The following is a 21,719-nucleotide window of genomic DNA, read 5'->3' as shown; positions in this document are numbered from 1 at the left end:
GTGTATTGAATTCTGAGATCCTATGTAGTAGCCTAGCCTGAGAAAAGGCAGAAAGGGTGTTTTTTTTAACCCTATATTTCTCTTTCTCGTGACATCACAGAAAGAGAAATATAGGGTTAAAAAAAACTTACTTTGAAAATATTACTGTGATGTCTTTTACTGTGACATCACAGTAATATTTACAAAGTACGTTTTTTTTAACCCTATATTTCTCTTTCTGTGATGTCACGAGAAAGAGAAATATAGGGTTAAAAAAAACACTCTTTCTGCCTTTTCTCAGGCTAGGATGAACCGATTTCAATTTTTTTCGCACATTTATACTACATAGGATCTCAGAATTCAATACACCTTCATATTCAAACCGGTGAAGTAGGCCTTTAACATGAGAACACCTTTATGCATTTATGAGCCACATTGTCGAACGCATATACAGTATTTCTTTAAGTTTTCGTTGTCTTGCATTTACATAATATATATAAAAAGGTACTATGGGCGTCCTTTTGGACTCCACTAAGCTGATTGTAAAAGAAAGAATGCTTTTTACTTCATAATTTCACCACCTAATGTATAAATGAGACACACACACACACACACACACACAACATGTAAGGTTCAGTTATTTCTAACATAGAATGTGATGGACTATGATAGGCTGTCTTTCCAGGGGCCTGTTTCAGGTAGCTGGTTTTGAGGCAACCCGGAGTTTGTTCGCTCTGAGTTGGTGGAAACTCTGGGTTTTCCGTTTCAGGTAGCAGGTTCAATGCAACCGAGAGTCAGTTACTGCGGCAACATACGCCATGGGTCTAACCTGCTGGATAGGTGGTTAGACCTACCCTGAGTTTGTTTTCACTTTACGCTGCAGCTCCGACTGAAGAAGGAGTGTCACTGTCACACGCGTCCCTGTACAGTTTGAAGCAAAATCACTCCACAGAAATCTCCATCGGGATGTTTTTATCATTTCCTGATGATTTTACGTTTGACCGATCATTTATCTGATCAGTAGCCTTGTTCTCAGCCCTCGGTCCGTTCATATAGGCGGCCACCTTACACATCGTGACATGCTCTACATTCAGATTAATAAACATATTTGTATTGTATGCTTTTTAACGTCTGTGCCACTGAACAGATTTATGTCAGGTGGATTCATGTAACGCTGCGGCTGCACGCGATTGTTAGCCTACTGTTCACTTGTGCGATCCTAAAGTCACAGACGAGCCCTTTTATATTCATATTATAGCCTAATATGAATATAAAAATTATATAAATAATTATATAATAATTTAAACTGTGATCACTTGAGGAAAATGGATCTGATAATAAATCAATCAGGCTCTTCAATGGAAACTGTCACCTTATGTGTCAGACGTTAATGTCTTTCACTCCCCATTTAAAAGAAGCGACAGTCTGTTTACTGCACAGTGGGCTATTAGGCTACAGCTTCCCAAATACAGCGAATATAAAACACTGTCAGAAATGCTGTGCCGCGCCAGCTTTATTACTTTACTGCTGATATGCGTAACTTTTTAAAATAGACTATGGCTTCTCATACGGAAGCGAAATGATTGCTCTGTTTTTTTCTGAATTGCCGAGGAGATTAGATCAGAGTTATGTGACAATATACCCGTTAATTATTCTCCATAGGCTACCATAAACTCATTCGTTAATATTTCTAACTCCAGTGGGAGGAGCGGAGAAGTTTTTTTTTCTTTTTTTGAGAAGTGGAGAAGTGGGAGGATCACGCATTTGTTTCTTCTGTTTCCATGGTGAATCATGTTATCAGCGATCCATTGACGATGGCTTTTATGCACACGCTCCACCCAGAGTGAACACGCTCAGAGTTGATTAACCCAACGCTGATCCACTGTTCTGTAACCGAAAACCCAGAGTTGCTTATCAACCCTGCGCTCTGAGTTAACCAACTCAGAGCGTATGATTAAACCCAGAGTATGTAAAACCAGCTACCTGAAACAGGCCCCAGTTGCTAGTCAATGAAATCATAAGGTGTACTAATAAAAAAACAAAATGTGTATGTTTGTGCAAGTCTTCTGTTGATGGTAAAACACACACGTCACGATAGAAATTCTTATGAATATATTCAGAGAATTTAAACTAATGGTGGTCGTTACAGAAAGAACAGTGCAGACACAACTTATATTTTAATAATTTTTTTTATTTTCAAATAGCTGAAGTAACCATCGTGTTAACGCTTTGGAAGTTTAAAAAATCCTCACAAATTAACAAGTTCTGTTTTGTTTGTTTTTTTATCCGTAGGAAAAAAGAAATTTACAAGTTAGTATTTTTAAGGGGACTTATGTGCAGTAATAACATCTTGAGGAAACACAGCTTAAACAACATGATTGTACCACATATGGCAACCTCTCTTTCACAAGTTTAGACACAGCAAGGCTAGCTAGCTCTTTAGCAAAGTGCCTGGATCTTCATTCCTAATTCATCAAGTGCCATTGGAAGTGTTGCACTATTCCTTTAAAGGTGACACCCTCTCACCAAAGCCACACCCTCTCCTACAGTTGTAGCACACAGTCGGTGCCGGGATACTGCGGCAGGTTGAGTTGGTACTTCCTCTCCAGGCCCGGGGGCACGAAGCGGCCCCCCAGGTAGTGGTAGCGTCCTCTGAACATGGCGGCAGACTTCTTAGGAGCCGTGAGAGAGATGAGCATGTCGGGCTGCAGGCCGTCCGCACTGCCCTGCTCCACGTCCCAACCTATAAAACAAAAACAAATAGGTCAGAATCCAGTTTTTTGGGGGTAATTTTTATGCTTTTATTAGACAGGTTGGAGAGATAGAGATGAAATGGGGCAGAGAGGGGAATGACATGCAGAAAACAGCCACAAGCCGGATTTGAACCCGTGGTCTGCTGCTTCTGAGGACTGAGCCTCTATGGGTGGGCCCTTTAACCATACAGTACATATAATTAATTGGAAATTGCGTATTTTACCCAACTGAGAAGAACACTTTTAAACAATAAGAAAGGTTTGAATAGAAACAACGGATTAAAGAGGGTGTAGTTTATGATTCTTAGATGAAATTGGAAATAGTAAGAAGCCGAAAGTGTTGCATAATCTTCAATCAAAATCAAGAAAAGCAGTGGAACAACATATTATTGTGCGGCGCTATATAGAAGAATAAATTGTGTTTCTTTGGTTGAAATCCATATTCTTGTGTGAGGTCTGACCTGAGGGGATGTCTATGCTGGCTATGGGGACTGTGGTCTTCTTCAGCACGGCTAGGATGGAACCAAACGGCTCCCGCACCGCGCCCGCAAAGCTGAAGCCGAAGATGCCGTCTATCACCAGGTTGTAAGCCTCGTTGATCATTTTAGCCTGAAAAATAAATAAAATATCCCACATAAAATCGTTTTTTTTTTCTTAACATTTACATTACCTTAAAACAATCTACCTTTATCATCAAAAGAACACATGTAAATAACCTAAAAAATGTGTCAGACTCTGCATATTTAGTTATCAATAATGTGTGGAAGCCTCATCGATCATTTAAGCTTGCAAAATAAAATGTTCCACAAAAATTGTTTTTGTTTTTTTATTTCGCCTAAAAAATAAAGTCCACCTTTTTTCATTAAAGTACACATGTAAACTCACTCAAAAAAGTGTCATTTCAGAGATGCCATTAATTCAGACTAGGCATCATTATTCATTGTTGGTCAACAATTTAGTTTGAGAATGCGTTGTTTCCTGCAATAAAAAATGGATAATTACATTTTCATCTAATCTAAAATGCAGCATTGTGAAATTCTCACATCAAATGAATTGTCTATGATACAGTACTGAGATTGTTTCATAAACACAATAATACACAGAAGGATTTTCCTGACCACTGTGGATATAACAATAGCTGCATTATGTATTGACAAAGCAAACCTCAGGCATCTCAGACAGGAAGGGGATCTCCATCTTCTGGCACTGTGTGGTCAGACCCTGGAACAGAGGCTTGTTCGGCCTCTTGGGGTACAGGATGGCCGGCTCGTAACCCTGGCAACACAAGGAAAAAAACATGAAAATCATTTGACTGAGCAAAATTTATCAAATTAACAAAATAGCTGGTATAAAATAATATGAAGTAAAAATACTCCATTAAATGAAAGAACCTCAAACTTAACTTTAAAGCTGCTATGAGGAACTTTTACATATTTCTGAAACAGTCTAATTTTTCCTCTGATGATCTTAAATGACACGTAACAGCAAATGAGACCATCAGTGCAAACAATGCAATTTGTATAGTTTTTCTTAATTCCTTTGTCATGGGTATACGCTCATCCAGGAACTACAGCTGGCGTTGTAAAAACACTACCGCTTTTGTCCAAAGGGGGTGGCAAGAATGAACACAATCTGAAAGTTCCTCAGAGCACCTTTAAAGACTTAGATCCAAGGTAAATTAAAAGAAAACACAACTGTTCAACACTCGTAAAGTATCAAATGGACGTTGGATTGTTTTTTTCTAACTTAATGCAACTCATGGCATGTCATTTACATTAAATTAAAGTAACATTAAACGGTTGAGCTCAAAAACGAAATAAATTTGAATAAAACTTAGGATGTTAGCATGACACAACTAAAAAAATGACTTCACATGTACACTGCTTAAGAAAACGTATTTAGTTACTTTCCAGCACTGCTGCAGACTATCTAACAGTCACGTAGTCTAGTAAAGGAAACTCACAAAGAGTTTGAGATGGCGGGCACAGACCAGCCCATCGCCTCCGTTGTTTCCTGGTCCACAGATCACCAGCACTGACGGTTGGGTCTTCACCAGGGAAGTCAGTGGATATGCCTGTTCAAAAAGACAGAGAAAATGTATACAAATATGCACTACAACTGGATTTTAACTACAGCAGCTTTTTACAGCAGCAAAATAAGAATCCTGACTGACATACTGCTGGACAGTTACACTCTCCTGTCCCCCCATGTTATTGGTCACTGTCTTTCTATGTTTCTTGGCGGGGTGTAAACTGAAAAGTAATTTTGTTGCTCTGTAACATGTGCAATGACAATAAAGTTGATAAAGTTGATTCCAAGTAGGCGGAATATTTAAAAGGTCCTTATGGAGTGTGCATTTATTAAATCATCATTACACTATAATAGACGGTGAGATTAAACTGTTCATTACTGTGGACAGGTGATTTTTCAATATATTTATTATTTTCAAAATAAGAGTCCTGACTGGCATCTCACCCTGGCGATGGCCGTGGCACAGCTGAGGCCGGCGAGTTCCATCAGCTGATCCACGCTGAAGCCGTACTCACTGAACAGCTCCTCATCGATGTGCTGCGCCTCCTCCTGTCTGGGGAGCAGGACAGGTCATTGTGGACAGAATACATATATATACAGTAAGTGCATCGAAAATAAAATTAATATCACGTAAAAGTTAATTTTTTCAGTAAGTTAAGTTAATTTAAAGGTGCGACGAGGAACTTTTAAATATTTCTGAAACAGTCTAATTTTTCCTCTGATAATCATAAATGAGATGTAACAGCAATTGACACAATCAGTGCAACGAATGCTATTATTATATAATTTTTCTTAATGCCTTTGTCATGGGGATGCTCAATTTTATTCACATTTTGAAAAAAATTACAGATAAAAAAATGTCCCATTATATTCTTATTTCTTTAAATGCACCTTTACAGCCTCTGAATGTCTTTACAGCTCTTTGCACAAAAAATGCTACAAGATTCAAATCCCTACCCGAGATATTTGATGGTGTGAGCCATGGTGGAGGCGGGTCTGCTACTCAAACAGCCGTTCTTGTGGTTGCTAGCGGCAGCGGACAGCGGGCATGTCTGAGCGAGGACCGCCGGGGCCCGTGATGTCACCAGGAAGCCGATCCCCAACAGAGCACGAACCCTGAACATCCAGCTGGGTCCTGGAACACAAGAATAGACAAACTACGTACTGTACCTTTAATTATTAATCCTGTGACTAAAATTAGCTTATTATGCTAATCACTTAAAATTGCTCAACATGCAACTTTTAGCAAGCAAGCTTTATCTCATATGCTAAGCCTATGGATGATATTTTAATCATAAAAAATAACATTTCTGGGCTAATTATTATTGGCCATATAGGGGCTGCCAGTAAACTTCACCTTTATTACACACTGCACCTTTAATGCACGGATATAAGTGAAACTGCAGAGCCAAGACCAAAACAAACAATCTGCGGTTCAGGTGTGGAATGGTTGGATGTATATATCTTGCCACTAATGGAAGCTGTGCGGTTCAGTGTGCTGACGCTGCGGCCTCCTGCAGCAGCTGCATTGCTCTCACAAGCTCAAATGCATTTTCTCTGTGTGTTCCTCTCTCCCTCGCCCCACCTGCAGACTGTTTACTCAGCTACTCGCTGCTGTCCCATTAGGCCAGTAACATCCATCATCACATGTTCTAGCTGCTAGGGCAACACAACGCTTCATAGGAAGAAATGAAACAATGATCTCGATGGGAAAGAAAATTACTTTTTCTGCATTTTTATAACAAATATCTGATCTTTTGATAATGGCAAAGTGATCAAACTGAATAATTCTGAGCCGATCTTAATACTAAGAAGGGCTGCAACTAATTATTGTAATTTTTGTAATAATCACTTGATTAATAAAGTGTCAGAAAATAATTGAAAGCATTACTATGTCCCAGTGTCCGGGTTAAATTGTTTTACCTGTGAAGAAAAGTTGAGGTATAGGACGATAATTACATTTAATTGTCACACCAACTATCCTAGACTAAATAGTTGCAACTCAAGATATTCTCTCAATAATCATCAAAATATTCATAAAACTCTAAAACATGCAGGGATTGCTTGAACTTTTTTTATTATTGTTGCATCACAGATAGGATACACATCTATATTTTTTATTTTAGTGAAAAACGATCCAACTTTTTTTTTTTTATTGTGGGGAATACAATGTTGTCAGGTTGAGGATTTAGGAATGAATGGAAAGATGCAGCGCCCACTTGAGGCCATTCGATATTTAAATCAATAAAAACAATAAAGGACTCAGTTCATTAGTGACAGCTTTCTCAAGTCACTAAAGTCAGTTAAAAATTCTGCAGTCTATTTTCAAAATGAAAAAAAAGTGAATTAAATGATAAGCAGCATGCCACAAAACGAGGACATAGAAACAAAGCTACTAAATGAAGCACTATTTGTTAACATTAAATTAGCATTCAGTGAGTGATTGTGCACCACTTCATGTGCTTAATATTATCTGGACATAGAGTTAGTACGTTAATTAAAGCGGTGTGTTGAGTGTCAGTTTGTGTGTGAAGTTTGTTGTGGAGTTGTTAGTTTTTAGCATTAGCTTTTAGCATGACCTCGCGACAAACTGTTAACAAAAACTCACCAACTGTTAACGAGCGCTTCCCTGAAAACCACTTGCACGTGCACGTTTGTCCTGTTTACACAATGCAGCGACACAACTTACAGGTAAATAATAACGTACAGGTAAATCAATGGTACAGGGGCGAGTGCAGCTGCAGCAACAACACTGGCAGGCCAATTATGTCACTCACTTCCGGGGTAGAAACAGCTTTTGATTTCAACATAAAAGTCCGGTCTACACTAGATGTGGAAAATGTATTATCAAAATAAATATGTACACGTGTTATTTCAGATAGAATATTCTGTAAATACTAAACCATGAGAATAGACGGTGTAGCCCTGCTGATCTGAATATTCTCATAACAGTAACATATGAACTGCATTGTAATGTTGAAGCTAAACTCATAATCCATAAAGTAACTATAGAGACAGAAAAATGTAAATCTATATTTTCCAAGGAAATGCTGTGGAGTAAAAGTATAAAACTGTAGAAAATACAAGTAAAACACAATTATCTTGAAATCGTAGCCTACTTGTACATTTTTGAAGTAAATATAGGCCTACTCCGGATAGATATATAGATGGATGGATAGATGGATGGAGGGAGGGAGGGAGAGAGGGAGGGAGGGAGGGATGGATGGATGGATGGATGGATGGATGGATGGATGGATGGATGGATGGATGGATGGATGGATGGATAGATAGATAGATAGATAGATAGATAGATAGATAGATAGATAGATAGATAGATAGATAGATAGATAGATAGATAGATAGATAGATAGATAGATAGATAGATAGATAGATAGATAGATAGATAGATAGATATTTTATATGAAACAATATAGAATGTATTTGTCACTGCTCAATAAACTTCTCAATAAAAAATATTGTAAAAGACAACATATTTAGAAAATATTCAAGTCTGCTGTATTTAGCTTGCATGAATATCCAAAGGAACATTCACGCAAAGTAAACTGCCAACAGGTAGATAGGTATGTAAATAGGTTTAACCCTAACATGTAAATAGAATGTCCATAATATTATGTATATGCTATGATAAGACTGTCACATTATTATTGTTGAAAAATAAAAATATAACAGAATTCTGAAAACATTTTTATTGATATCAGCAAAAATACACATTATTTTGTAGATCTGTTGCAAGGACGGAATCAATTTACTCTAACTGCTGGGGAAAATATCCTTTCAATATAAACATATTTTTCAAAATAATTCAGCACAAAATTACATTATCAATATCACAAGCACGTATGATTTTAATGTGGATATCACCAACTTTTATTGTTTACCAGTAAACAAGGATTTAAGAACAAATTTGGGCTAATATTGTATAATGCTATGTTGAAGCATGGTCAAAATAATTTCAATGAATGCCTTGATGTCGCCCATACAAATATACTTCAAGAAAATACTTCAAAGCATGCCTATGTACATTATAAAAAAGCAGGTACAAAGTTTTATTGCATACGATATCTTGAAAAGTATTCCAAAGTACATGAACTGAACTAGATAACTACAACTAGTAACTAAAGAACTAATAACTAAAAAACTAATAGTGATGAAGTGTTTCAGTCGTGGATCCCCCGGGCTCACATGATTGGACAACTCTCCATCCTGGTTCCAGCCTAAAACGAGAAAACAAATGTACTATTATTATCACACACAAATGTAAAAGACATAAATTGTGATAAAAACTTCTGATCCCTGAATACAGAAAAGCACCAAGAGAAGCTGAATACAGTGTTTGTTTTCTGATTAGGCCTTTAAAGGTGCTCCGAGGAACTTTCAGTTTGTGTTCATTCTAGCACCCCCTTTGGACAAAAGCGGTAGTGTTTTTACTACGCCACCTACAGTTCCTGGGTGAGCTTACCCATGACAAAGGCATTAATAAAAACTATATAAAAAAACATTCTTCACACTGATGGTCTCGTTTGCTGTCACATGTAATTTATGATCATCAGAGGAAAAATTTGACTGTTTCAGAAATATTTAAAAGTGTAGTAGAGTGTGTGTGTGTGTGTGTGTGTGTGTGTGTGTGTGTGTGTGTGTGTGTGTGTGTGTGTGTGTGTGTGTGTGTGCGTGTGTGTGTCTGTATGTGTGTGTGTGTCCCACCTTGCGAGGGGTGCTGGCGCTGAACACGTAGGAGTGGGGCAGTAAACCCTCGGACAGGCCTCCGCTGCGGTAGGAGCGCGAGGCCGAGGACACGGAGCAGTTGTTGGTGGATTTGTCGTTAGGGAGTCCACAGGATCCACACACCACCGTCCGGCTCCGCAGGTTATACTCGCTGTCCCCACAGGTGCTGTGAGCCACCTGCTGGTGCAAAGACACGGATTCAGTATTTTAGTACTTTTTTTAGATATTTTTTTTGGCTTTTCAAGGTTGTATTAGATTATTATTATTATTTTAATTTTATTATTTAAGCGCTTTGAGTGTGAGAAAAAGCGCTATATAAATTAAACATATTATTATTATTATTATTATTATTATTATTATTATTATTATTATTATTATTATTATTATTATTATTATTGACAGTGCAGAAAGACAGAGATGAAATGGGGCAGAGAGGGGAATGAAATGCAGAGACCTGGGTCAGATTTTAACCGGTCTGATGCGAGGGGGGGGGCGCTCTATACACTACACCACGAGCGCCCCTCCCACAGATTCAGTATGAATATTAAATAGAGGGGAGAAGCCAAAAAAATATTTAGCCAAGATTGTTTTATTTTGAAAATTAGCACAGGGAGCATTATAAGGTTTGTAGGATGCTGCTAACTGCCTTTGGTTCTGCAGAGTTCTCTTATGTGTTTATATATGTTGTATGTTATCCATACAGTTTCTCTCACCATGTCATCGTCTTCTTCTTCAAACTGTGTGCGGGTGACTTTCCTCATGGCCATGTCCTGGAAGAAAAAGTATTATAATATTAAAGGGTTTTTTAATTTACTCATTCATTATTCGTTCATTGCTCAATTCTGACACTTCAAAGCTCAGTGCGTAGAACATGACATCAGCTCTCTGGCCATAGTGAAACATTATAAAAACATATAAAGTGTATATCAAGTACAAGAGGTTTTAGTGGCAGATAGATTTCAAATACCTCTCCATTGGCGCTGATCAGGGTGGTCACAAACAGGTCTCCGGTGCCCCAGGATGTCTGAGTCTTCCACACCAGGTCAGAGGGAGGACTGTGGGTCCCACCAGAACCAGAGGCCCAGATCTGTTAATGGGGCAAAAGGCACATTATGGTGGTGAGGTTTGTTTATTTGTCTCTGATAGCCTACATCCAAAGTTACACAGTGCACCTTTAAGTTTTTGCGTCCAGTAACTATCGTTTTCTATAGATTATACTTGCTGAACTGTAGCCTATATATTAGTATATACAGCTCCGGAAGAAATTAAGAGACCAGTCTGGATTTTTCTTAAATTTTCATCTCTACATAACTTATTGGAAATGCTCTTAATGACAAAAATTGTATTTGATAGAAATGTTGTCAGTAGTTTATATTATAAAACCAAAATGTTCATTCTACTCAAACATATGCCTATAAATAGTCAAACGAGAGACACTGAACATTTTGGAGTGGTCTCTTCTTTTTTTCCGGAGATGTATACTAATGAAAAAATGTAAACTCACCGTGACCCTCTGGCCGGCCTTCAAGGTGAACTTCACCGGGAACTTGAAGACGATGGCGGCAGCGGATCCAACCTGCCGCTTCACCTGCCAGTTCCCCAGATTCTGATCCTGATGGATGGAGAGAAGAAATTATCAGCTGTGCTTTTGTATAGTGTCAAATGATGTCAAATATTATTTACAATATGTGTAATATGCAGTAAACTGAAGAAATGTAAAGTGTACATAGAAATAGTTTAGGGAATACACCTTCCAGATAGTTGGGGGAAAAAACTAAATGTATAATATGCTCAGAGCGCATATAATAAAATAAAATAAAAACATAAACAAGAAGAAAACAGAAAATTCTCCGATAATATTAAATTTTCCCATTTTGTATATAATCTTCACATGTGTTTTCCAGCAATATTGGAAATACATACATATTAATTGAACCACAAGCCCATACAATAAAAAAAGTAAAAAAAAAAAAGGTTCCACACAAACAAGAAGAAAACAGAGATTTCTCCTCATATAATAACATTACATTTTCACATTTTGTATAATAATCTTCTCACCTCATCTGCCTTGTTGCTGAGTCTGACATACTTCCCGTCCAGGTCCACCTCATCCACAGTGACCCTGCCGCTGGCTGAGGCCTGCTGGGTGATGCGTGTGCGGGCCAGAGCGCCGCCCGTGAAGCTGGATGCCTCGCTGTCTGTGTCGTTGGGGCGACGCCTCTTGGCCGGCGTGCCCTGGGCCGGGCTGGAGTAGTGCGCCGAGCGAGAGAGCGCCCCGCCCGTAGCAGAGGAACGACTTCCTGTTGCTTTGGTGGGAGGGGGGCTGGGGGACAGACGCAGCCTGCAAGGGGGGAACGGGTACGGGATGATGTTTAATTAAAGGGCTGTCAAGTCTGGAACACTTTACTCACTGAAATCAAATTAATACCACATAAAAAGTTGTTCACAACAAAAATGGCTAAAAGCATTACAAGTCTGTACCCATTTTTAGCTTACTTTCGTTGCATAGAGATTAAAGTGTTTTGTAATGTGATGATATAGTACCATATGTGCGTTGATGTATGTGTATTCTATTGTACTATGGTTTTAATATGTTGATCAATGAAGGCTTTGTATGTTGATGAAGTATGTTGTTCAGTTGCCCAAATAGAGATAAGGGTTGAAAATTAGTGAAAGCTATAAACTCTCTGTGCAGGACATCAGTTACTTTCTTTGTAATGGAACTATGTAGAACTGCAGCATCCCAATTCAAAAAATAAAATGGAAATAAAAAAAGTTAAGTTGGGTATAAAAGTGTGTGACGCAAATGAGTAGGAATGACGGAGAAGAAAAATCCAGCGTCCATTTTAATGGACAAAACTTTTCCATGATTCTTTAGAAGAAGAAGCAGGAAATTCCAGAAGTTGCAATTATATATTCCAACATTACATCCAAAAGTGGCATCATTGTGTAGACCTTAAACAACTTCAAAATTTATTTGTTGGGATTTATGAAGATAGAATTATTCAATACTGAGAATTACACTGAAAATCTGTTTTGTAAACTAACTGGAGGTTCTAAAAATGTAAGCAAACCGACCTTCCACTGAAACTGCATAGTGCACCTTTAATGATTCCAAAATTCTTATTTTAAGACATAAACTTGTTGCCACTTAGCCCAATTTCACAAATAGACATTTGCCTCAGTGGGCTTCACATTCCGTACAGTATGACACCCTTCACCCATAGACCCTTATTTCTACTAACAAAAAACTCCCAGTGAAAAACCCTTTTATTTAGAGGATTTTAAAAAATTGGGAAATCTCAGTGAAGAGTGACAGAGGAAGGGATCCCTCTCCCAGGACAGACATCATGCAATAGATGTCACATGTGCAGAAAAGAATAGAAAGTCACAAAGGAATCCAATCATTTACAACATACATAACCTCATTATGAGACCAAAACTTAGTCCACCATACTAAATTGAGACTTTGACACTCCTCATTTTTTTTTCATGTATCTTATGTGTTATTTTGTATTAAATGTTGTACAGCACTTTGGTCGACTGATGTTGTTTTTAAATGTGCTATAGAAATCATTTTGACTTTGACTTTTGACTTTACCTCTGCTCCTCTCCCTCCAGCAGCTTGCGGTAGGCGCAGATCTCCATGTCCAGAGCCAGTTTGACGTCCAGCAGCTCCTGGTACTCGTCCAGCTGCAGCTGCATCTGCTGCCTGATGTGGGCCATCTCCCGCTCCTTCTCCCCCAGCAGCCGACGACTGTTGTCCCGCTCTCGAGACAGGGCGTCCTCCAGCTCCCGGATCTTCGCCTCGCGGGACGCAAGCTAGAGACGAGTTACACAGACACAGAGGAGTTATTATTAGGTTTGAGTTAGTGGCAGTGAGTTGGACGACCTCTAACCACACAAAAATAAAAACGTACAACACAAATGTTTAAATAACCTGGATGAAGATAAGGACTGAGTGACACTTAGGCCACATAATGGCTGTTATGCTGTACATTAGGTTTGTTAAGCTCAGCCATAAAATCGTGAAAATAGTGGTTATTTTGTTCACAAAATATAAAAAAAAATAAAAAAAGTTAAGGTCACAACTATTTTTAAAAATGTAATTCCTGTAAATGGAAAAACAGATTGCATCATTACAGTAAGTTATCTTTAGAATTGGGGAAAAGGTCACATTATTCATACTCATAGTGATGCAAACATACAAGCAGCATCTTTTGCATATGACCCTGTGTGTATGTGTGTGTGTCACCTGTTTCTGCAGTTGGCTGAGCTGGGAGGACATGGTCTCCAGACGGACTCGTGTCTGTTGAAGTTCCTCGTGAGCCGCTCCCACCAGGTTGCTGCTTCTGTCCGCCGACTGACGGGCATTATCCAACTGACACAAAGAAAAACAAACAAGAAGGAATAATTAATACAATCGTTAAATAACGTTGCACCAGAGTGTGAAAGAGGCGAGATGCCAATTAAAACTGTCACCACATAAACATTTGACACGTTCATTTGTGATGATGTCATGGATATTTATTCTGTGCTGGTTGCCATGTTACTGGCATTTTAACTTTCCACTGAAGACCACAAGAGAAAACAAATTCACTTCAAGCGTCATGTTTGTTTATTTTGACAATTTAAAACACAAACTAAGAACCCAGTCTCTTTAGTTTGGCTTTTAGTATTGTGTTATTTAAAAAAAATTGTGGCTAATACTTACTGAATGTATTAGTTTAATAATATAAAAAAAATTGTATAGCGCTTTTCAAGGTACTTAAAGACACTTTAAGAAAAGAAAATGTAATTATGTTTCGTTGGTATCACATATCCCCGCTCAAGTTACAACATTTCAGAGGGGGTCAGAGCGCAGGGTCAGCCATAGTACAGCGCCCCTGGAGCAGTTTGGGGTTAAGTGTCTTGTTCAAGGACACAATGGTAGAGATGGGGTGGGCACTGTAGATGTAATACCAGCCACCACTAGTTTTACTATTAACATCCTCCTGTCCGGTGCCGGGGATCCAACCAGCGACCTCATGGTTACTGGTCGGCCCCTCTTTCCTTTAGGCACATCCTACCACTTTTACCAACACCTGATTAATATAATGTCTACCTTGGAGTTGTAGGTCTTCTCGATCTCGTCCTTGTACATTTTGATCTGCAGTTCGTGCTGCTGACGCATCTCCACCAGCGCCTCGGCCAGTTTGCTCTCAAAGTCCTGCTGGTGCCCGCTGTCCATCTCCACCATGCGAGACTCGTGACGCCGCTTCGTCTCACGCAGCTCCTTTGGAGAATATATCAACAAAGTCAATATCACTCCATAAATATCGTAGAAATACACAGAAGAATCAGAATCTTCTCATTGTTAATGCACAAAGTACAATGTTATTGAGATAGAAGCTCCCAAATGTAATGCAATTTTTATATAACAAAAACAAGATTAAAAGGGCACTATGTAAATGTGGGTGTGTCAGAGAAGTGAACATTTTCTAAGGTGTATTCTCATAAATGAATAAACAAACTTTCCACACAGGAAAATTGGATCCCTGGAACACTGTTTGAGGTTAGAAAGCTTCCTGAAAAGTTACTGTTTCACTGTTGTTTACAGCAGGAGGGCCCACACGTTTGTTACGAACATTTTCTACTCCAATGTTTGGTTCCAGGTGACTCAAAATAATTTTAAACTACGATAAAAATGATTCAATACTAAGAATTACATAAGGAGAAAATCTGTTTTGTAAACTAACAGATGGCTCTGTAAATATAAACATATCCCCTTACTCTGAAACTGCATAGTGCACATTTAATAAATAAGATAAAAATTAAAAAGGGTATAACTGTGGTATACAAACAAACAATACGAATATTGCACAGTCAACCATGGCAGATCTGGTGTGATAAAAGAGAAAAATGGAGAAAGTCCTTTAATGAGAATGATTCATTGATAATAACGGAGCCTGACCTCAGAGTGGAGGTTCCTCTGAAACTCGAGCTCCTCTTTGAGGGTCTGGATGCGGTTCTCTCCGTCCACCCTTCGCAGCATCTCGTCCTGCAGCTGCTTCTTGGCATCGCCCAGACTGGTGTCAAGCTGAGGACAGACACATAGGCAGAATGAATATTAGTACAAGAGCGATGCAGAAATATGGAGGAAAAGAAATTAAGGCAGGATGGAGAGTATGAATGGATTTGTCCTTTTAGAATTCCTCTGGAAAAACTCATAAAATGTAGAGCTAGTGGGGCAAGCAGGTTCACAACAGGGTCCTGTGATAGGCTGATATTTTATTATCACAAACTAGGCCAGCTCGATTATGGCAAGAATCATGATTATTTTGAGTGATATTGAAATCAAGATCATTTAACACAATAGTAGTTATCATGTATGTGGTCATTTTTTTTTAAAATTATTTGTTGGAAAAGCTGTCTTTGTAACAGTGGACTGACTTGAACTTAAATAAAGTTCTACTGTGTAAAAAAATAAAAAATAAATCTGACCTTGCTCAAAGGCTTGTCCTGACTACAAAACACTATCTAAAGTAAGAGTCAATTATCTCATCTTCGTATTAGTTTGAAGTCGAAATTGTAATAAATTGCACAGCCAGATAAAACAGAGAGGATTGTGGGGGAGTCAAACTGAGAGCCTGCGGACTGTCTGCAGAAAGAAAGATGGAGCCCAGATGTGTTTCCACAGAGTTGTAAATTGCGCGTAAAGGTTTGAGTTGGAGTGTTGAGTTCACCTTGGCAACCTGCGCCTTCAGGTCCCTGTTTTCCACCTCCAGGTTTCTCTTCTCTCCCAGAGCCGTTGTCAGGGACGCGTCTTTAGAGTTCAGCAAAGCCTCCAGGTCTTTGAGCCGCTGTGACGCGCCGCACAAGTCTGACTCCTTTTTGGTGTTCCTGTAAAGAAAAAAATTATGTTAAAGCTACAGTTTGTAACTTATATTGCCCCATGAGTAATTAGTATAAAAAAGTTATACACCATAGCTTTAAGGTACATTTTTTCCCTGAAATTGGATAAAACATCCATTTTCCTTTTGTAATTTAAAACCCAAGTGGAAACTAAATTCCTATAGTTTCCTTTACACATTTAAATGAAACAAATAAGAGCTATTTTCTAACAAGGATGTAGACTCAGATGTTAAAGCTATAGTGTGTAACTTCTGTCTCCCCTGTGAGGAATTCTGAGGAATTAAATAAACCCTGACTGTGCATCTACATGAGGTAAAGCCTTCGGTGATCACGCATTGATTTTATTTCTTCTGCTGTACGTCCAGGTTATTTCTTAGCAGTAGAATAAACGCCTGAAACATTTATTGGGTTGCATCGCATGATGATCCTGCGCCAGTGTCAGGGGATGACACCAGTTTGTAAATGCTGCCATACTGAGAAACACAGAGAGAGTTTAGTCAAGTTTTTTTTTAAATAAAGTTGTGCACTATAACTTAAAGGTGACTTTTCCTGGAAAAGAAATGATCATACATTTTCCCTGTGTAACTCAAGAACCAAAGTGGAAAACTAAATTACTACTGTTTCCTTTACACAGTTTTGATCTATTTCTGAACAGGGATGTAGTGCGGACGAGAGAGAGAGAATCGGGAAAGACCTCGGCGCATATGACTCATAGGCCACAGCGATCCGTATCTGGTGGTAAAGCCACAAGCCACAGCCGTTGGTGTTTATAGCTGCCATGGCAACAACTTGGCTTTGCCCAAACATACAACAGCCATCGTCCGTCTCAATATTTATGGAAAAATAATGGAGGCAAGAGCGGCAGCCCCTTCTAAACACTGCCACGTATTGTGTGCATAGTGATTACTTTACTGAAGGAGGAGAAACTCGGGAAAGAGTTAGTCATCATGCTGTAGACGTAGCGTAGGCTGCATGGAAAGAGTGGAAGTCAGAACGTCAAAGTGAAGTGAGCACTGAGCAATGAGGAGGCTGTGCTAGAACTAGGGAGTGGCCCACCGGTGTCAGCAAGACGTATGAAGACATTCAGCTATTAGGAGCTTATGAGTAACTGTGATCTGCTGCTGGGGATCACATGCAAATATGTGTCAGATATTAACACTACAAACACAAACTCTTCGTCTGAATGGTGCATTTAAGGACAGTGGGAGGATTTTGATACAGAAAAGATTTGGTTGAAAAGGGGGATTTTCTTTGGAAAGCCTCAAGGCAGCTGTTTGTGTGTCCTTTTATGATCATCAGATAAAACGAAATATTTGGATCAGTAGTGTCTTTTCATTTTGATTAAAGGGTAACCCTAACCCTATACCAGCCTGATTTGTTTTATTTTGAACCAAAACCCTTTTAACCTTGGAAAATAAACAACTGGCAATGTGTTCTCCCATAACAACTGAGTAAAAAAGAATCCTAAAGGCCTATTTATAGGCCTATATAACTTATTATGACTTATTATATATAGATAAGTATTGATAATTAGATGTATAGCAGGTACTTCATCAGAAAGTAAGGTTATTCTAATTTAAATGCTAGTCTATTTAACACTGGCTGATATAGAGTGTGCTAAAACTAGCCACCATTAGCTACCGGTGATGATACCAGAGTCAGACCACGTGTGGTTGTAACAGCAAAACGTAGTGTGTGTATTGATAAAAAGGAGCATTTTATTGCTGACAAACTTAGCTTTTCATTTGTAATAGGAAGAATATTCTGGATGTTATTTTGTCTTTTGAAATGTGCACAGTCTTGCTTTATTGTGAATAAACTACCTCTAACAAATTCACAGGGGTGCTGTTAAGAATTTCAGGGCCTAAAACGGGCTGAGAAACCCCTATCACACCCCAACCCAACCCTCATCTATGCCCTCAAAAAACGCTTCAAAATATTCCTCTTTTTCTCCACTTGCTTGCACCATCCCTCCACACACATTCTTACATAGGAAAAACTTTAGAAAATTCTGCCAGATCTAGATTTAGGATATGTCCAAATGTACACGGGGACATGACCTCAATTTGCGCATGGCAATTGTTGTTTACTCTACTGAGCTGAGCATGTGCCACCCTGGCTCAAGAAGACGCTCTATTCCCAGGCTCACAATGTTCTTCTATGGTGTTAGACTTGACACATTATCGCCACCTACTGCAATGTCGTCTGTACAGAGAGATATTCTAAAAAATAGTTGTGTGTATAGGAAGTTATGTGAAAATGCATTTTTTTTAAACCGTTTAATGGTGCTACGAGGAACTTTGACATATATCCTAATATACGTCATATACGCTCACCCAGGAACAACAGCTGGCATAGTAAAAACACTACCGCTTTTGTCCAAAGGGGCCACTAAAATTAACACCAAAGTTTCCCGGAGCACCAAATTTAAGTGTTGTTATGGCCTCAATTTGCAGTGACCATAGACTATGACCTACATGTGTCCCACCTTGCTTTGAGCTCCTTGAAGTCCTCTCGGTGCTTGCCTAGCTCCAGCTGCAGACGCGCCCTCTCCTTGGCCACAGAGTCCAGGGTCTGTCGTGCGTCGGCGAGCTCGGTCTCGTACGCCGCCTTCAGCCCCGTCAGCTCGCGGCTCACCTCCGTCTCCGACTCGGTGATACGCACGCGCAGCCCGGCGTTCTCGTTCTCCAGGTAACGCACCTTGTCGATGTAGACGGCCAGGCGGTCGTTAAGGTTACACAGGTCGTCCTTCTCCTGCAGGCGCGTGATGCGGTTGGGGGAGAGCGGCGTGCTGGCTGCCGCACCTCTAGGAGTGTTCTTTGGTGTCGCCATTGTTTCCTGATATCCGTTATCTTTGACAGAAAAAAGGAAGGCAAGGCTATTATAATCAACTTAATTATTCTGTTTATTCAGGCTTGATAAATAGATTTTTTTATCTTGTGGAGATTTGCAAATACAGGCTTTGTAGGCCTACTGTAAATAGTGCAAATAGAGGACTTTACATGGGGAAATCAAATCATCATTCAACATTTATCACTGTTAAAGGTGCTCAGAGGAACTTTAAGTTTTTGTTAATTCTTGCACCCCCTCTGGACCAAAGCGGTAGTGTTTTTACTACGCCAGCTGTTGTTCCTGGGTGAGCGTATACCCATGGCAGAGGCATTAATAAAAAGCTATATGAAAATAGCATTCTTTGCACTGATGGTCTTGTTTGCTGTTACATGTAATTTATGATCATCAGAGGAAAAGTGAGACTGTTTCAGAAATATTTCAAAGTTCCTCGTAGCACCTTTAAGTAAAATAAAATCCAGACAACAATGATTAAAAACAAGCTTAATAAATCCACAAAGGTAGATTTTTTATTTTAAAAGAAAAGTGGTATATCTGTGAATTTCCGTATCAGTAGGCCTTTCAAATATTCATAACTGCATAAATGCCCAGGTTTTTTAAGTTCATTTGCAAATACTGGCTTTTCACTGTAAATAGTGGAACAGATGACTTTATATGAGAGGATGGGGATAGTTGGCCATGTTGCTCAGTCAACAAATCTACATTCAACATACTGTAATCATTCAAATAAAACCAGACAGCGATTATTAAAAACCAGCTTAATTCCTCCGTAAAAGTACATTTTAAATCGAAAACTTCCATATCAGAATCAAAAAGTCATAAATGAATGACTTTAGAATTGTTAAGAAAACAATTCACTGTTCAATAACCGCTCTATCCAACTCCTTTCAGTGTAATGGCATAAAACAAACAATAGACAAAGGCTTAAGGCTTGGGCTATAATTAATCAAAAGACATGGGAGGGGTCACCTACTCCACCCAAAACCCAAAGTAATGTCCCTGCTCAAAAGATGCCAACGTTGAACCAAAGATTTTTTACCTTTTTAAAGCCGGTGAGATGAAGTCAATAACTCAAGAACTCTTCCACGAGGATGTATTTTGTAAACTTTAAAATGTTGATTTTCTTGGATATCTTGTGATCTTCTTGTGAGTGTCCCTGTTGGTTCCTCAGCCCTGCTCAGTCTGTTACTGCGCTGTCTGCAGACCCATCGGCGTGCCCAATGCCATGTAGGAAAGAATGAGATGGGAGGAGAGGAGAGGAGAGAGGTTGGCCTCAAGTTTGGCACTTCTTGGTTGGTGGTTGTTCCTCTCTCTCTCTCTCCCTCTCTCTCTCTTCCTCTCCCTCTCTCTTTCTTTCTCTCTCTCCCCTCCCTCTCTCTCTCTTTCTCTCCCTCTCTTTTTCTCTCTCCTCCTCCCTCTCTCTACCGCTCTCTCTCTTTCTTTTTCTCTCTCCCTCTTCCTCTCTTTTTCTCTCTCCCCTTCCTTCTCTCTACCGCTCTCTCTTTCTTTTTCTCTCTCCCTCTCTTTTTCCCTCTCTCTCACTCTCCATCCATCCCTCCCTCTCTTTCTCTCTCCCTCTCTCTCTCTCTCCCCCTCCCTCTCTCTCTCCCTCTCCATCCATCCCTCCCTCTCTTTCTCTCTCCCTCTCTCTCTCCCTCTCCATCCATCCCTCCCTCTCTTTCCCTCTCTCTCCCCCTCCCTCCCTCTCTCTCTCTGCAATGGGTGTGTGCAGTCTGAATGAATGAGTCAGCCTCTCCTCAAAGAGCCTCCAAATGCCATGTGATACTACAAGGGACTTTAAAGCAGATCTGTCGCCCGGAGAGAGTTTTTTTTTTTTACTTAGTTTGACATAAACCACACAACTCAAATTTCACCATGAAGTTAAAATGAACAAGTTATACAAGATGCTGAGATGTTTTTAACTATTAAATACAGTTCTGGAGTTTTTATACATGCTACTGCCAGTGCCTCCAGACAACATAATCTGAATGATCAAAATGGCGCCGTAGATGGCCAGCTTGTCTCTAGCTCCTCTGCAACTTGAATTTTTTTGTTTGTTTTAATTTTACATTTACTTATGACTTTTTCAAGATTTGTGCACTTTTATTGTGGGTTTTTTAAGTGTCAGGTGACCCTTTAACTTGGTGTGTTTCTCTTTCTTTTCTTCTTTCATGTTGCATTGTTGAAGGGAACCTGAAGAAATACATTTCAACCGACTGCTGCTGTTGTCTACAGAAAATGACAAAAAACACCATCTTGAAATGGTCCTTGTTTTTCAATTAAAACATCTGATGTTAATACACAAGCTCTGTACACAGGTCTGTAAAAACTAAGAATATGTAAACAAAGGGGGCCCACCGTATCCTATACAGTAGCTGTTGTATTAACACTGGATTTTTTTTATTTAGCACACGCACAGAGTATGGACAGTAGCGGATCATGAGGAGATATTCACTGATTTTGAAAAAA

General features: G+C 39.3%; 2 protein-coding genes across 5 annotated transcripts; both read right to left on the bottom strand.

Annotated features, from left to right (window-relative positions):
- Positions 1-2,160: 2,160 nt before the first annotated feature.
- On the bottom strand, positions 2,161-7,526 carry naxe (NAD(P)HX epimerase). Of its 2 annotated transcripts, none has more exons than XM_080045941.1 (7): positions 7,372-7,526; positions 5,721-5,898; positions 5,208-5,316; positions 4,696-4,806; positions 3,897-4,007; positions 3,194-3,341; positions 2,161-2,722 (listed from the first exon to the last, which is right to left on the bottom strand). In XM_080045941.1, exons 2-7 carry the CDS (start codon positions 5,885-5,887, stop codon positions 2,523-2,525), a joined length of 846 nt encoding a protein of 281 aa, XP_079902067.1. In that variant the 5' UTR covers positions 5,888-5,898; positions 7,372-7,526; the 3' UTR covers positions 2,161-2,522. The 2 variants fall into 2 exon arrangements, with proteins under 2 accessions (XP_079902067.1, XP_079902068.1); XM_080045942.1 differs by having other exon boundaries at positions 7,453-7,511.
- A 938-nt stretch (positions 7,527-8,464) lies between these two features.
- Positions 8,465-20,698, bottom strand: LOC307264342 (lamin-A-like). 3 transcript variants are annotated; one of them, XM_080045736.1, is made up of 13 exons: positions 20,290-20,698; positions 18,889-19,252; positions 16,232-16,388; positions 15,460-15,585; positions 14,611-14,778; positions 13,762-13,887; positions 13,108-13,328; positions 11,565-11,847; positions 11,011-11,118; positions 10,474-10,593; positions 10,220-10,276; positions 9,486-9,686; positions 8,465-8,998 (listed from the first exon to the last, which is right to left on the bottom strand). In XM_080045736.1, the coding sequence occupies exons 2-13, from the start codon at positions 19,230-19,232 to the stop codon at positions 8,963-8,965; spliced, it is 1,947 nt and encodes a 648-aa protein (XP_079901862.1). In that variant the 5' UTR covers positions 19,233-19,252; positions 20,290-20,698; the 3' UTR covers positions 8,465-8,962. The 3 variants fall into 3 exon arrangements, with proteins under 3 accessions (XP_079901862.1, XP_079901860.1, XP_079901861.1); XM_080045734.1 differs by having other exon boundaries at positions 14,611-14,781; positions 20,290-20,694; XM_080045735.1 differs by having other exon boundaries at positions 9,486-9,683; positions 14,611-14,781; positions 20,290-20,693.
- Positions 20,699-21,719: the final 1,021 nt, after the last annotated feature.

The sequence above is a fragment of the Ammodytes marinus genome (assembly GCF_949987685.1).
Source record: "Ammodytes marinus genome assembly, chromosome: 17".
NCBI lineage: Eukaryota > Metazoa > Chordata > Actinopteri > Uranoscopiformes > Ammodytidae > Ammodytes > Ammodytes marinus.
This window is presented reverse-complemented; position numbering and strand designations above follow the sequence as displayed.

Coding starts and splice junctions, on each gene's coding strand:
- naxe (XM_080045941.1), bottom strand. CDS start 5,887: ATGTTCAGGGTTCGTGCTCTGTTGGGGATCGGCTTCCTGGTGACATCA. Junction 4,008..4,695: donor CCCGCCATCTCAAACTCTTT/GTGAGTTTCCTT, acceptor TTGTGTTGCCAG/GGTTACGAGCCGGCCATCCT. Junction 3,342..3,896: donor TCCTGTCTGAGATGCCTGAG/GTTTGCTTTGTC, acceptor TTTATTTTTCAG/GCTAAAATGATCAACGAGGC.
- LOC307264342 (XM_080045734.1), bottom strand. CDS start 19,232: ATGGCGACACCAAAGAACACTCCTAGAGGTGCGGCAGCCAGCACGCCG. Junction 16,389..18,888: donor TTCAAGGAGCTCAAAGCAAG/GTGGGACACATG, acceptor TTTTCTTTACAG/GAACACCAAAAAGGAGTCAG. Junction 13,329..13,761: donor TCAGCCAACTGCAGAAACAG/GTGACACACACA, acceptor ACTCGTCTCTAG/CTTGCGTCCCGCGAGGCGAA.